This window comes from Galeopterus variegatus, unplaced genomic scaffold, assembly GCF_000696425.1.
Source record: "Galeopterus variegatus unplaced genomic scaffold, G_variegatus-3.0.2 Scaffold7363, whole genome shotgun sequence".
Classification (NCBI taxonomy): domain Eukaryota; kingdom Metazoa; phylum Chordata; class Mammalia; order Dermoptera; family Cynocephalidae; genus Galeopterus; species Galeopterus variegatus.
In genome coordinates this window covers 49,012-65,639 of record NW_007733474.1, presented here as the reverse complement: position 1 = coordinate 65,639, position 16,628 = coordinate 49,012, and the positions used below count along the sequence as shown (strand labels likewise).

The window sequence follows — 16,628 nt, the reverse complement described above, 5'->3', positions numbered from 1 at the left end:
TGTCTCTGCCCATGCCCTGTCTTGGAGTGCCCTGCACCTGCATGTGACCAAAGCCTTGGTCTGATTCTTGTGACCCCAAGACCTTAGTTGGTCCTTGGTCACCTACCTTCCTGCCTTGAGTGACTACACTTAGCTTGACTCTCTTGGAACCTCAGCTTCTTTCAATAGCCAGTGAGAAGACCCTTGCCTCCTCTTCATAATGGTCAGCTAGGGTCAGGGGCAGGAGGAGCTTCGAGGGTCTGCCCCAAACCATCACTGCACACAGAGTCAGAGTGTGGGGATCCCCCTTCTAATTCAATCCTCATTGGCAAAGTCACTGTACTTCTCCATATGTGTCCTCATTTGTAAATGGGGTGTCATTCAAAAAAGTTACTGGAATTCTACGCCATGCAAGACAGTATGCTGGGTGCCGTAGGGCAGAGGATCAGAAGTCTGGCTGCTTCAAAGGCAGATTCCCAGAAAAGGCCAGACTTAGAGCCCCAGCAGTGCACCTCAGGATCTGTGCTTTAAGGAAGCTCCCGGGGTGATCCTGAGACAGCCATAGTTCATGCTTGTAAACCCCTGCTGCTGGGGACACCAAATGTCCAGACCTTGATCTCTGCCCTAAAGGAGTACAGCTTGGTGGAAGAGAGAGGGCTTATACACAGGCAACCATAATACAAGGTGCAATGGGATCAGCACCCCGAGGGAAGTCAGATGAAAGGGTTGGAAGATCTAAGACCGAGAGATGGCTTCCAGGGAGGGCTTCCTAGAGGAGGAGGCCCAGGAGCTGGCCTTGAAAGATGGGTTATATCACCAGGGAATGTTTTTTTGGGTACCTAAAGACCAAACATCCCTATTAGAATAACAGTCAAGCCTTATTCAAGAGGAGAAGGAAGAGTGGGAGCTGACAAGGGACGTGAAATAGGATTGCTCGGCAGCACAGGGATGGAAACCGAAAATCTGTAGCGCAGTGTCCCTGTGCAGGCTGCAGTGAAGCTGGAGGCATATGGAAGAGCTCTCTTCCCCCCACAACACCCCATTCCCAGTTGTCCTTCCAATGGAGTCCCTGGCAGACCCCCAGGCAATCTAAACACCCATCGGCTCAGCCATTGTGTGCTCCTGTAGAAAAGTCACAAAAGCTTGCAATGCCATCAATCTTCTGGTCGTAGGGGTCCTGCATTAAACTACTTTTCATTTTTCTCCCCAGTTTTCTCTGCCTGGAATGCCCATTTAAAAAAAAAAAAACACTTTGGTGTCATTTCACTCATCATTTAATGCCCCTGTCAAATGCCCACTTTTCCACACAGGCCTCAACAGCCCTGCTGCTCCTCCTGCCTGTGTAGTCACTGGCTCTCTGCACGCCTGAGCCTGACGTCCGCCCACAGAGCTGAGCCAAGGCTGACCGGGCCCAGCGCCTGTTGAAATAAAACATGAATTCTATCCCCAGATGCAAGGCACCTGGCAAGAAGACAAGGGAAACAGCCCTTACCATGGCCACATGTCTGCCTGTCCAGGCCAGACACCAAACAGGACACTCTGGAAATACAGGGCCTCGGCCAAGCCAGCTTCATCGGGCTACACATCTTATTTATTGAAATCATGGACTCAAAGAGAGATTCCAGACCTCTTAATGCTGTCACTTTATTCGAGGGTGCTTTAAAAAGTTCATAAAAAAAATTCATATTATCTTTCAATTTTATTTTTCCACGAACTTTTTGAAGTACACTCATATGTGCATGTTATTTTTTCCATAACACCTTCATATAATATTCTTTATAAATTATTTTTTGTAAAAGAAATGCAGTTGGAAGAAAAAAAAAAAGGTCTAGCAAGGCATAAAATGAAATAGAAAGGGCTCCCTTCTTCCCTCCATCTTTCTTTCCCCTCAATTTCACCCCTAAATAGAACTGTAAACAATTACAGGTAACCACATTATATATTTTTTCTTTCTTTCTCAGATTTTCTTTCTACAACATTTGCAGGAAGAGATTAGGGCACAGAGAATTTGCAATTTGCATTTTATCATTTTATAGATGACAATAATAATATTCAAAGAGGTTAAGTGTCTTTACCCAGAGTAAACCACCCTCAGCCCCACCTCCCATACACCTACTGGCTTCAGTACGTTTAACAATGGAGTTAGCAAGACTTGCTGGGTTTGATTAATGACAGAAAGGCTCTCAGGAACGCACTGAGCAAATAATTGCAATTGCATAAATTCCGTTATCATAATAAGCTATATGCTATTACATATAATACAATATACTATTATCATTACAAGCACAATTATCCCAAAATGGGGTTACCCACTAAACCTGTACTCCTCTCTTCCAGTGATCCCAATTACCTCTTGTATACCCCAGGTTTTCTCTCCTCTCACCTGAGATCGGGTTCCTCATCTCTACCTTCAGACAGGAGGATGCTCCTCAGCTGACTCAAAGTCACAACAAACTCAACAGGTCCAAATTTCAATTGGCCACCCCCTCCCTCAGATGTCCCTGCCTCCATCTACCTCTGACTCATTTTTCTTGCTAGGCTTATCCCTGCCCCCATCTGTTTCTGCATTTCAACATCTTGGGCGCCTGGGTCCTCTTCCCTCAGCTCCAGGTATTAGAGACACTCCTGGACTCCAGGACACTTGTCCCAATGCACCTAACACCACTACTACCTTATTCTTTTCATACTGAGTTCACAGTTTCGTTCCCTGCATATGCCAGGCCAAACTCCTGAGGCTTTGCTACCTGCCAGGCCAATTTCCTGACTTCCGTGTGAGCTTTTCTGCATCACTGCTTTGGGAGCACACCTGCCCACTTGCAATTCCATAATTTATTCACACGGTCCCCTCCCCGTCCCTGTCTTGGAGTGTTATTGACTCCATGCCACTACAAGAAAAGTCAGAGACAAATTCATAGTTTCATAAAAAATATTACTCAGGATAAGAGATGTTGAGAATCCCCTGGGCAGTGATCCTCAACTTCCTCAAGTGAAAAACGGCAACAGCGGGTGCCCATTACTATCACTGAATAATCAGGGAATCAAGGGAAAAATATGTGATAATAATACTATGATAACCTAACACTTCTTGTTTGGTTACTGTGTGCCAGACGCTAAGTACTTCCTGTCCATTATCTCACTTATTTTTATTTCAACTCCTTGAAAGAAGATATTACTATTATTCTATTTTATTGACAGGAAAGTTAGATACAAAGAAGTTTGGTAACTTGTTGAAGATCCACAGTCCTAGGCAGGATTTGAACTTAGGTCTATCTGAAGTCAAAACCCACATTTTTAAACCGTACTCTAAATCCCTCCAATTAGAAAAAGTAGTTTTAAAATTATTAAGTGCAATGCACATGTAAAATTGGATTTATATGTGTGACAAGTACAATCAGGGAGTCACCTGCATTCTAGTTAAGCAGAATCACAACATGAAGGCCCAGACTCGATTGCCAAGCATTTCCTAGAGCTTCCTCCACTTGGGCTGTCAGGACGACTTTGGTATCTGCAGGCCTGAACTTGACCCAGAAAAGGGGAAGTGACCTGTCCAAGGTTACACAGTTTAGTAGGAGAGTCAGTGCTCAAACCCAGGGCTTCCCCCTTAGGTCCAGGGCTCTTTCCACCAAGTAAAAACAATGTCCAGGAAAAGGAAAGAATCTTCTTCTGCCTCCTTCCAGTTAGATGCAAGTCCCAGCCATGGTACAGGCAAATACTGGGAACTCTATGGAGGATCCCTGTTAGCTTTTATTAGGGAGAAGTGCAGCGTAGGGGAATGTGACTAAGTCATCATTGTACCCTTCCCTACTCCTTGGTCAGGCAGAATCAGCCCAGCATTTGCAGCTCCCACCTTCCACAATGGCGACTGACTCAGTTACGTTCCCCGTGAGCAAGGGACAATGAGAGACTCTAGGTATGGAAAAGACACCACACCTCCCAGGACCCTGCTGCTGTCCTTTCACTTCCCATACTCCAGGAAGAAGTGAAGAGAACACCGGAGGCACTGTGTCCCCTCCTCCACACTCACCTGTTTAAGAAGGCGTTGCCAAAGGCGTTGAGTTTCCGGAAGGGTTTCTTAGGATCCACCACCAGTGCATTCCCGGGGATGATCCCCTCCATGTCTCCCTGCATCACCGCAATGAAGGAGTCCGTAGTTGGCTCAGGCCCAATCCTCATGCCTGGGAAATCCTGTTCCAGCAGGTACCTGGCAGAAGGGAGCACAGGCATAATGCAGGGATTCTGCCCATAGGTCAGCACTGCATGTCTAGTATAAGGCAGGCAATATGCAAGTCAGAGCAGAGGGGCAGGTGCAGAGCAGTGCGATCTCAGGGCCAGACCACAAATCCAAAGAACTCTGCCAAGGAGGTGGAATTTCAGCCAAACTTAAAATAACGTATCAGTTTTCAGTCCATATCATTTCCCTCCCTGAATCAGTTGGGGGTAGAAAGCAAGGTTTGGGCTCAGAAATAAAGCACAGATTGAAACTGATTCCTACATAGAGTACTGCAGACTTCCTAGCTGAAGGTAACCTCCTGAAGTACCTGCACAAAGGCGTAGTTAGAAATAGACCATCCATAGACTCTGCTGGCTTTTCATTATTTATCTGGTTAGTTATTCAATATATAACAGGTCATACAAGATACAACATAAAAACGGTGTAAAGGGTACACTATGAAAGGTGGATCTTCATCCCATTCTAGACTTTTGGTCCCTCTCTCTAGTATCTGTACTTTGTATCCTGTGTTTTTCTAGAAATGTTCCATGCACACATGTGCTATGTATTATGTGTTCATGCATATTACATATATATATAATCTTATTTTTTACGCACAGAAGTAGTATTGCATGCCTTTCTTTCTTTTTCTCTTCCTCTCTCTTTCTTTCCTATCACTATCCATTTAATTCAAACTTTCAGGGAAGAGACTGTATTCAAAAATGCTTTGTATAGTAGCTGGCACAAAACAGATATTTAATAAATCAGTTCTTCCCCTTTTGTTCTTGGGTATTAGGCAATTTCATTACAAATGTAATAGTATATGGTGGGATTCCTGGATGGAGATTTTAATTGTACTTTTAAAAAAACAGGTGTTAAATCTTTTACCTGTTCTACCTAGAGAGGTGTCAAAAAGTTACCTTTTATTTGCTGATGCTTTCCTAGTGCACCAACACTCCCCCACACACACCCTGCCCCCAACGTGTGCACACTCTGTAACCACAAAGGAAGCCGTGCTGTGCATCAGCAGAAATTTACAGATCCTGTGATAATTACGTGGGCAATATCAACACACACATTTCTTTTTATGCTTGGGAGATAGCAGCACAGATCTACTTTATTCCTCTTAATGACAATATAGAATTCCATTATATAGATTACTACAAGCCACTTTCAATGAAAATTTTACATATAACTTTAACAATTTCCATTGCCTAGATGGAAGGAAATTGGTGGAAGGAGAATTTACACATTATTTCAATCAGAAAGGTAAAGAAGAGGGTTCATTTATTTTTATGGGATGGTTTTCAGCATGTCCTCTTCCTGCCCCTTAGTGTGGTCCAGGAAGGGGCGGGAGGTCCAAGACCTGGTCCCAGTCGCTCACTGTGGGAACTCAGGCAGTCTCCTTCCCCTCTCTGGATCTCATTGTCTATTCCATTTAGGAGACTGGACAATACACTTTCTAGTGTACCTTCTGTTCTAAAAGTCTATGTTCCCTGATCCACTACACAAGGGATCCATTTCTGGATGGTGCCCCATGTGTGGTCACTCACACCCACACCCCGCCCCTTGATGATGGGCACCCCAGAGAGGGCAGGGGGAATGGCTGTTGCCCAAAGCAGCAGGTGCCTCTCTTTGCTCTTCTCCAGGCCTGGGCAGTGGGAGCCCAAGGTCATCTGCCCCTCTCCACGGCCCCCTTTAAAGGCCAAGAGCAAGGGCACATGGTAGCCAGAAAATGAAGAGAACAGCCTCTGTGGACAACCAAGGCCATTAGGAGCTCAGAACAGCTTTGAGCTCAAACAGCATGAGGCCAGACTGAATGAAGGAGCACACAACTGCCTTGGCTGGGGACTGGCCAGAGGAGAGCCCCAGGGGAATCTTCCAAGAGCATGATGGACAGGGGCTAAGCGATGCTGCCTAAAAAACCCAGACCCATGGGGTGAGCCTCCATGAGTGCTGAAAACCTCCCGCCTGATTAAAACCTCCTGGGTCCATATTCATGCTCAGAGGGAAGAAATGAGGAGCCCTGAGGAGAAGAGACGCCAAGTCAGAGGCTGTTAGGTTGGGAAGTAAAACCTGGACATATCCTGATCTGCAGTCCTCAGCTCTGGTTGCCCATAGGAGCCACCTGTGGAGCATTAGTGGTTCTGACCCCTCGGGTCAGGGTGGGACCTGGCAACCGCTAGTCTTTAGAGCTGCCCAGTTCATTCTAATGTGCAGCCAAGGTTGAGAACCTGCTCTAGACCAAGCTTTCATTTTCCTGATGATAACCACTGACATTCAATAGCATTTCCAGGTACAGACATGAAGCCACGCACGACGACAGCATATCTCCTTCAGTCTTCACAGCACCCCACAGGTCTGAGGAAACTGAGGCTCAGAAGGGTTACATGGCTTTCTCAAACTTAAACAGCTAGTAGCTGGGCTGGAACCCAATCCTATATCAGTCTGACACCGAATCCTTTGCTCTTCGACTGTCTTCTACCCTGAGGAAACCACTGCTGAGAGCGAGCTGGTCTAGGCCCCATGGGCAGTCAGGGCAGAGCCGTGACCAGAGCCCATGTCTCCAGGAACTCCCTCCCATCTGTGCCTCCCCAGGGTGAGCCACAGCAGCAGTCCTGCTCTGCACAACGGGGTGGTGACCAGGGAGGCTTGCTGAGGTTCACTGATATCCCACATGTGCCCTGGGAAAGCATCTGAGCTGTTAATTTGCTCCGCAGCTCCATGGTGGTTTAATTTGGGTTGCTATGGGCTCCCTCCCCAAGAAGCCTACAGAAGGTCTGTGGCAGCCATGGAGGAAGCTGTTGATCTGCTCAGAGCCCAGAGCACTGCTGCCTGGGAGGCCACCCCTGGCACACAAGGCACGGGAAGGGTTTAGGCTGCCTTGGGAAGCCCCTCATCCCTTCCAGGATCCCAGCCCAACAATCAGGTGTGAAGGCAGGATTTCCTCCAGTTAGAGGATCATTTTGCAAGCTGGCACTGGGGTTGGGATGAGAATAAATCACTTCCTGCTTTCTCAGAGCACCTTCCCCTTCAGGGTCTCCTGGGAGAGGCTGGCAATCTCGGTGGCCCAGGGCCACTCTCTAACCATGAGGAATACACCCTTCAGAAAGTACTTAATGACCTCCCCTTAAAACATGGGGGATAATAGTTCAGATCTAGTGGGCACCTGTGATGTCCCAGGCGTTGTTCTGAACTTTCCATGGATTATCTCATTTCATTTCCACATCTGCTCTGATGTGAACACCATGACCCTCATCATCAAACAGGTCTAATAAAAAAGCCCACCTCATGGGATATACTGAAGATTAAATTAGTTACAGAGCAACATCTAACCAGTACCTGGCATTTAGATTATCATCCCATGTGAAAGGGGAGAAGACAGGTTAGACCACTTGCCCCAGGTTATGCAAACAGTAAACAGCAAAGGTAGGATTTGAACCTGGCACTTGGATTTGAGGATTGATGCTCCTAACCCCTACACTCACTGTCTCTGTTCCTGCCCCATGTCTCCCATTGGCCAGGAAATACAGCCACATCTGGGGACAGGCCAGAAGGGCTGAGCCCCAAACAGAACTAGAACAATGAGTGGGATAAGAAGACCACAAAGGAAAACAGTTTGGCAGGAGGTTGGCCAGGGCCAGTCCTTGGGGAGAAGGTGTGGCTTTGGGGCCCACAAATCCAGGAATGTACTCATCTCCTTAAACATCAGCCCTTGAGTTCACAGCTCCACCTCAATGACTGGGGTGTGGCATGCAAAAGCTGTTGCTACCAGGTGAGCAGAGCAGGCCCCAGACCTCCAGGCTCTAAAAGGGCACTTTTGGGATTTAGAAACAGTTGGGCCAGAGGATTTGAACAGACATTTCTTAAAAAAGACTTACAAATGGCAAACAAATATATGAAAAAATACTCAGCATCATTAATCACCAAGGAAATGCAAATCAAAACCACAATGAGATATCACCTCACTCCGGTTATAATGTCTATTATCAAAAAGATAGAAAATAAAAATGTTGGCAAGGATGCAGAGGAAAGGGAACTCTTATACACTGTTGGTGGGAATGTAAATTAGTACAGTCATTATGGAAAACAGTATGGAGGTTTCTCAAAAAACTAAAACTAAAAATACCATATGCTCCAGCAATCCCATTACTGGGTATATATCCAAAAGAAAGGAAATCAGTATGTCAAAGAGATATTTGCATCTCAATATTTATTGCAGAATTATTGACAATAGTCAAGATATGGAATCAACCTGAGTGTCCATCAACAGATGAATAAATAAAGAAAATGTGGAATACATACACAATGGAATTTTATGCAGCCATAAGAAACAATAAAATTCTGTCATTTGCAGCAACAGGGATAAGTCTGGAGAACATGATGTTAAGTGAAATAAGCCAGGCACAGAAAGACAAATATTTCATGTTCTCTCTCATTACACGGGAGCTAGAAAAGTTGATCTCATAGAAGTAGAGAGTAGAATATTGATTACCAGAGGCTGGGGAGGGTGGCAGGTGGCAGGAAAATAGGGAGAGGTTGACAAAAATACAGTTAGATAAAAGGAATAAGTTCTAGTGTTGGATAGCACAGCGGGGTGACTACAGCTAAGAAAAATTTATTGTATATTCCAGAACAATAGCTGGAAGCGAAAATTTGGAATGTTCCTAACATAAAGAAATAATAATTGTTGGAGTGGCAGATATCCCAATTACCCTGATGTGATCATTACAGATTGCATACACGTTAACAAAACATCACATGGACCCCATAAATATATACAATTATTATGTATCAATTAAAAACATTAATTATTTTTTTAAAAAATGAAACAGCAGGGCCAGATTCCCCTGGGAAGCAACCTCTCATGAGACTCAGCACTGTGATTTGGGAGACCCCATCCATACTTGCTTGCCGAGCACCTGACCCAGTGAGTGCTTGGATGAGAAGCCCTAAATAGGGCCCCACAGGGGGCATGGCAAGTGTGGGTTGAGAGTGTACGTGTGTGTGTGTGTGTGTGTGTGTGTGTATGTGTGTGGGGGGAACCATCAAAGACTCTAGGGACAGTTGAAATTGAGAGGGGTGGAAAGGACCATTCTGAGGCAGCCTCGAAAACGCCCGGAAAGAACAGGGTCAAACAGCAGTGATGAAGTATTTTCCTTACACAGGCATCTCAGATTCCATCCCTGAGAGAGACAGGGTGTACTCAGCAGATGAACAAAGAGCGACGCTTCCCAGACAAACAGGGTGGCTTCCTGGGAAGTTTCGGTGCCGCAGCCTGAGGCGGCCCAGCAAGGGGCCTGCGCTGGGCCTGCTGAGCTACTAAACCCCTGTGACCCCAAACTTGCTGACCACACAGGGGTCTGGAGAAACACAGAGTCTAATCGAGGCCATCAGCAAGTTCAGGGAGCACAGCCAGGCCAAGCAGAGAACCTGGGGCTGGGTAAATTCTCAAGGACATTTGGGTATGGCTTGCAGCACTGGGTGCCCCTATAACAAAGCCACCACTATGTCCAGAAAGGAACATCTACTGAGGAATCTCATGCACTGCTACTTCATGGGAAGCGATACAGATGGCTTCTGTTGCCGGGTGAAAACATTCCCACAGCAGTGCAAAAAAAGAAAAGTTAATTCAAGACTGGGTAGGAATCAATCAGTTGGAGACACACCAGAGTAAGGAAGGACTGGACGAGCTGTGGGCCCGCTGTGTGGTAGGCGCTTTTCTGGGACCTTTACCTGTAATAGTCTGCTTAGTCCTACAAGCTCTTTGGGATGGCAGCAGCATTTCAGTTTTGCAGTTGAGTATGTTGAGGTTGCCCAAGTTCAGGGCCAAGTTAAAATATTTAGAGGTCCTAAGAGCTGGAAAACTGTTGGTACATCCCCCTCTCTCGCCATCCAATGCAAAATAAATAAATGCTAAACCGTGGAATAGGTGTAGGGAAATCCAATGTAATTCTGATTTTTCCCATGAGCACTACTTTTCTTTGTATTTTTCTTTTTTTGATTGTGGTAAAATATATAGAACATAAAAATTTCCATTTTAAGCATCTTAAAACATACAATTGTGTGAAATTAATTACATTCACAATGCTGTGTGACCACTACCTCTGTCTATTTCCAAAATTTTTCATCATGCTAAACAAACTCTGTTCCCATTAAGCAATAACTTCTCATGTTCCTACCCCCCTACTCCACCCCTCCCCTGTTTCTGGTAACCTCTAATCTACTTCTGTCTCTGAAATTTATTTTACTTTTTTCTTCATATTTTTCTTAAGTTATTTCATAACATTTTCCTTTTTTTTTTTTTTTTTTCTTTTGGTGACCTGTTTGACTGGCAATCTAAGCATGTGGGCTGCTTTACTGGTGACCTAAGCATCCAGGGTAAGGTGTGGAGACAGGAATCTTAACCCAGTTTGCCTCCAAAGTACCCACTGCTGCAACAGTGGGGCCCAGATTCAGGGCTGCTGCTGGGACCCCTCGGGCTGCTGCTCCCTGAGGAGGGGAACAGAGAGGGTTGAGGCCATGAACACTGCTGCTGGAGGCACTGGCTGGGTAGTTGCTTCAGCTCAGTTGAAGAAAACGCCCTTATGGGTTGTTATTCCATTGCCAATATGGCCTTGGACAAGTCACCCAACAGACTAATAGCCTTGGTCTCCCTGGTTTATAAAATGGGGATAATTCTATGTTTCTAACTATCTCCATTAGAAAGTGAACTTTCTGAGATTACATACAAGAGCTGTGAAAAAGCAGGGGCTACCCCAGACGTTTGCCCACACCAGCACAGGCAACAGAGAAAATGAAGGCCTTGGTAAGCACTCAGCATATTCCCACCTGGTCTCCAAATCTAGCTCAAATGCCTCCTGCGTGAAACTTACACTGATTCATTCCCACCTTACCCCCACACTGCATGTACTTGCTCTCTTCCCTCCAAATCTCATAGCTCTTAATTTGCATGTCTTTTAGGCACACTCTAAAAGCACCTGTCACTTTCTGCCTTGTGTTATGGGTATTCATGTTACATATCTGTATCTTGGGAAAGTCAGTCCCTAACCTTCAGCTTTAAAATGGGGTCAATATAATAATACCCATCCTGTAGGCCTCCCAGAAATTTAGGGAGACTGTAATGCACCCACAGACACAAAGTGAGGCAGCAGGTGGGAGACTCTTGATGACCAAGCTGAGGTCTGAGTCAGCTCCATCCCCTGCAGCAGCACCCTCAGCCCTGGGAGGAAGGGATTCCAGTGCGAAGGAGAACCTAGTGGCCAGACTGTGCAGCCTCCCGCTAGCCTCCCCTTGCCTGACCTCACCCAGCAACTGACCAGCCTGCTCAGGGCTCAGCATCACACATCTCCTCCAGCCCTCAGAGATCAGCAGAGGCAAGATCCCCCTCCCCTTCACCCCGGCTATTGCAGTGCTGGAGAAGGGCTTCCTGCTACCCTCCTGAGGTCAGACCCTAAGTCTCATGTTACAAAATCAAGCCAGAAAGAGCCCCAAGCATGGTGCCTGGAGCACCATGGTGCTAAATTGGTCTGTCCCCCTCCTAATCCTGAGAGTAACCCTATGAGGTAGTTGCTACTATTCACATCTTACAGATAAGGAAACAGGGTCAGAAGGGTTAGGTGGTCTGATCTCGGTTAGACCTTCCTAACCAGGTCTCTTAGGAAGTGGTGGAGCCTGGATTCTGCTGGCCTAGGCTTGTTCCATGGCCTTTGTCCCACTGTCAGGGGAATGGGAATGGAGACTTTTCTCCAAAGGTCTTTCTCTTTCCAGTAAATGCTTTTCCTGATAACCTCCACATAGCTGACTTCCAAGGCAGACCCTAAGCTGGAGCTGAGTCAGGGGGACGCAGTTCCTCTGGCCTAGGGCCTTCTGTTCCCTCAATTAACACCCAGGCCTTGTATAAAGCAGGTGAATTTTCACCCAGCCCCACTTAGAGACCCAGCAGATCAGAGCCCTGACAGAAAAAGGACATCCACTGATCTCAGAGGCTAGACAGGGACCGAAGTGTTGTGGCTGGCAGGATAGACTTTGCAGAGGTCACTGGGTCTACCTGGAATGGTGACCCTCTTCCCCTCACCCTTTGGCTTTCCAGAGAACCATCTTTCCCAGGGTGGCAATGCTGCAAAGACCAGGGGGAGGCCTGAGTGGGGATGCCAGGGTGGTGATGAGAGATGGTACAGCCACAGGCAAATACCAAGTGGACACAGAGAGTCCCCTGAATAAGTGGGGGAAGTTGAAAGGGCCATCTGAGTAGCTCTCACAGTGGAGCACTCCCTGCCCAGCATCCCTACCATGTGCTCATACCTCAGAGTCCAAGTCCCACTAGAGAAGGTTCAGGCAACCGTTGGGACCAGCCCAGACCTCCTGTGCATACTAGGTCAGCTGAGCTCTGCAGCCCCAGCCCACAGCCAATCCTCCAGGGCCTCTGCTTCAGCTCTGCCTCATCCAGTGAGGCCACCCTCATAGCCCATGCAATACTCAGGCCTCCCTCAGCTACTCACCTCCACTAGCCACAGAACAGAGGAGCCTCAGAATGTGGGCAGCAAGGAGGAGTGACCAGGGGGCCGAAGGTCCCAGGGAGGGGGATTCAAGGGATGCCAGCAAGAAAAAGAGTGAAGGGAGAAAAATAGTAGAGGCAGGAGGAAAGACTGCCAGGGCCAGAGGGACACAGAGCTACTGTACTCCAAAGAGGCAGTCTGTGTTGGAGAGAGCAGCTGCCAGGCCAATTTATTGTTTATTTTATTACCCTGGGTTGCTGGGCTTTAGGCCAAGGAAGTTATTTCAGGCAGAGATTGTAGCACATTAATTAGTTATTAGAAGAATGTCCTTTTCTGTGTGTTCTTCCTGAGACAAGAAATAGACCCCGTGGCAGGCACATATAACTGAAAGTGGATGGACACTCAGGAGGCAAAAAGCCAAGAACTGGGGAACAAAGAGACAAGTCTTTGTTTCTGAGGGAGAGGTCCCAGGCCTCTGATTGGAGATGAGAACCGAGGCAAGAGAGGGCGGACAGGGAAGGGATCCTGAGATCTAGGCGCAGGCACAGTTGCCTACCCCAGGGGGCCTTATTTGCTTTGCGGAAAGGATGTTGTGCCAACCTACCCTCTTGGAAAGCAACTGCGAAATATGGCTCTTAATACAAAAATCAAAAAGTAAAAAAGAATTTTTAAAAACATGATACTCCACAAAACCTTTGGCCTAGTAATTCCACTTCTGGGAATCCCTGAGAAAACAGTCCAATATATGGAAAAATATTATGCACAGAGATATCCAGAGTGATTCTGCAATAGCAAAAGGTAGAATCAACCTAAAAGAAGTAGAGTGCTTAAATGAACAATTGCATATACATACAGGGAGCTGTTAAAAATCATGCTTACAAAGATATTTTAATTATATGGGTAATGTTCATGCTATAAGAAAAAAAATTTTTTAATTACATAGGTAATGCTCATGCTATAAGAAAAACAAACAAACCAGCACATAAAACTATATATATGGTATGACTTCAACTGTGTTAGAAAATAGCTAAAAATACTGGAAAGGTATATACACATACACTTGTACACACACATAACTTAAAATGGTTTCCACATGAGTCATGGAGTAACGGGTGAATTTTTTGTCTTCTTCAAATCTATTCTTTTCTGCATTTTGCAATAAAAATAACTGTTTATTGAATTTAATGAGAAGGAAGAAAAAAACGTAATTTGGTTTTGGCAGGTTTCCTGTGCTACAACCCTTCCTATCTGGCTGGGTGACTCTCCCTCAAGAGGAGAAAGCTTTTGATGCATGAGCTAAATTCAGTTACTGACACAATTGGGGAGGGAGCACTCTTGTACTCAAAGGATAAGAAAGAAGAGGGATCTGCCTCTCCCAGCCTTCCTGTCTCCCTCATATAAGAAATAATCTGTGGCAACTTGACTCTGCTACTTTCTTAGACCCAGTTAACAGCCAGCGATGACTCACATAAAGCCAGGAGAGTGTCTCAGACAAAAGGCACTTAAGCCTGTCTGCTGCTTGGGGATCCTGCCCCAGGGACACTCACCTTTCCCCATTTCCCTCCCATTCTGCAAATGTCTACTGGGAGGGGACCCTCCCACAGCTGAGACACTGGGCAAGGCCCTGGCAATGCCAAGGCCCTGGCGAGGCCAAGGTACAGATATTGCCTTGTAAGTGCTCGAGCTCCAGGAAGGAGAAGCTCTAAACGATGCACTAAAAATTATCAAGGTATGTTCAGAGTCAGGGAAGGCTGTGGCAGGGCAGGAAGAGTCTACAAATAACCCGTGCTTCCCAGGAGTCACAAACCGGGCCAGGAAGAGGACAGAAATCACAAAGGAAACCTACAGAACCAGACAGCTCGGATGTGCCTTTAGCAGCAAGGGCAAGGGATGCTTAATAAAACAAGGGGTGTGGATTCATTAGATCAAGGGTTCTCACCCTGAAGTCCAAGGATGGCCTCTTGGACACCCAACATTTGATGTAAATTTGGTAGAGATGTGAATTTTTCTAAAGACAAGTCCACATTTTTCATCAGACTTCAAAGAAGGTGCTGACTTTATTAAAAGTTGAGAAGCAATAAATTAGATTAATCTCTAAGGGCTCCTGCAGTTCTAACAATATAAAATACAGAAGAGCCAACAGGCCCATCACTGCCACGTCCTGAACTTCTTCAGAAATCACTTGGCCTCTCAAAGCTGCTGAGCCCAGAGCTGTCCACTCCACAAGGACAAACTCGATCTGGCGTTCTGTTCAGACATGACACGTTATGATGGTGCACGTCCTACTCCAGAAGGCTTGTGTTATACGTTTAGGGTTAGAGAAAATTAGTACCTAGAAAATTAGTAACCAGACTGTTTACTTTTCTGCTCTCCTCACCAAACAAAGCACAGGGTTTTGCATGTTGCAGATGCTCAAGTAGCCAATAAATGGAAACAACAAGACACCTGCTTTCAAACCCTCTGCAGGAGATGAGAGTTTGGGGGCTACTGAACCCCATTCCCACACTGTGGGAGCCTGACTCTCAACACAGAGGGACACAGGCACTCTCAACAGTTTGGAGTGGCTGTAAAAGAGGCCAAGGAAAATGGTCTGGCCTTGGAGGTTGTGTGGATTGAGGACTAAAGAGAAGCCTGTTCTCTAAAGATACGATGGATTCTCATCACTCTGGTGGACAATATGCAGACCTCTCTGAATGTAAGGTGGCAAGTGGACTTGGAGAGGATACCTCCAGCCCAAGGATTCTGTAATTCAAGGGAATAGGTGACTCATCCTTAAAGTCACAGCGTTTAGCCCACCATCTCCTCACATGCGTCTAGGACCTGCATCTCAGGTCTGCTGCCCACCCATTACATGGCTTTGGACAATTTACTTAACCTCTGTATGCCTCCGTTATCTCACCTGCAAAGTCAAGGGGCTGCGTGAGACAATGCCAATATCTCTTCCACCTCTAAAAGTCTTAAATATTATTATCGAGCCATTAAGATCAAACCAGAGAAAAGGGAAAAATAGCATTCTGCTTCTGACTCTGCTTCTGTTGTGATATACATTCTGTCGTGATATGCAAGTGATATACATTGGAGCTCTGCCTTAGAGAAGGAAACTGATAAAAGCAGGACAAGTGGCACAACCAGGCACGGGGCTACAGGGGTCCCCTGCCTACCTCCATTCCCAGGCCTGCTCCCATCAGAATTCCTCAGCGCAGCTGTAAGCCTCCCATGTGAGTGCCTAGTCCTACAAAAGGCAAGGAAAGTGCATCCAGCCATGAAAGACATCCTAAAAAGTGAGTGTGTAAGACAGCCCCACCAGCATAAGGTGCTCCAGAGACAGGAGCTCTCTCCCTTGTGCCTCCTGGGACTCAGTTTCATCATCTATAAAATGGGGAAAACAGAGATGGCTCTGAACTTGAACACTTCATACAAACTGCCTGAGCCAAGGGGGTAAGTACCTCCAGGTAGGATGGGGAGGGGGACGAGCAGTGAAATTGTGGGGTACACGTTTTTACACCTGCACCCAGGGATTTCTTCAGAGCCCTTTAACTGAAGACTTCCTGTGTGCCCCCAGGCAGGAGTGGGGCACTGGGAGTCACTGGAGGGTCTAAGCACCGGGCGGCGGGGTGGGCTGCCCGGGCCCTGGGCCGCTCACCTGATGAAGGTGGTCTTCCCGGTGGAGTACTGGCCCACCAGCAGGACCATGGGCTTGTTGTCGAAATCGGCATCCTCCAGGGCAGGCGAGTGAAACTCGTGGAAGCGGTAATGCTCTTCCAGGGGCAGCAGCTTGCTCTTGTAGAGCTTCTTGAGCCCCTCACTCACCGTCTGGAAGACCTCGGGGTCCTTCCTCCGGCGGTCGTCGGTACCCAGCCAGCTGAACATCGCGGCCGCCGCTCGCCCCCCGCGCGCAGCCCCGGAGGAAGGCTCCTCCCTAGAAGGTGCCCCGCAGGGCC

The 16,628-nt window shown here is 46.8% G+C and overlaps 1 protein-coding gene across 1 annotated transcript in view; it reads right to left on the bottom strand.

Annotated features, from left to right (window-relative positions):
- The window catches only part of EHD3 (EH-domain containing 3), a 31,344-nt gene extending 14,782 nt beyond the window's left edge, over nucleotides 1-16,562 (bottom strand). Inside the window, exons 1-2 of the mRNA XM_008591876.1 lie at nucleotides 16,331-16,562; nucleotides 4,004-4,180 (exon numbers count right to left, since the gene is read on the bottom strand). Of these exons, the coding sequence (XP_008590098.1) occupies nucleotides 4,004-4,180; nucleotides 16,331-16,557 (404 nt within the window). The 5' untranslated portion in view covers nucleotides 16,558-16,562. The remainder of the gene's footprint in view (nucleotides 1-4,003; nucleotides 4,181-16,330) is intronic.
- Between the last annotated feature and the right edge of the window lie 66 nt (nucleotides 16,563-16,628).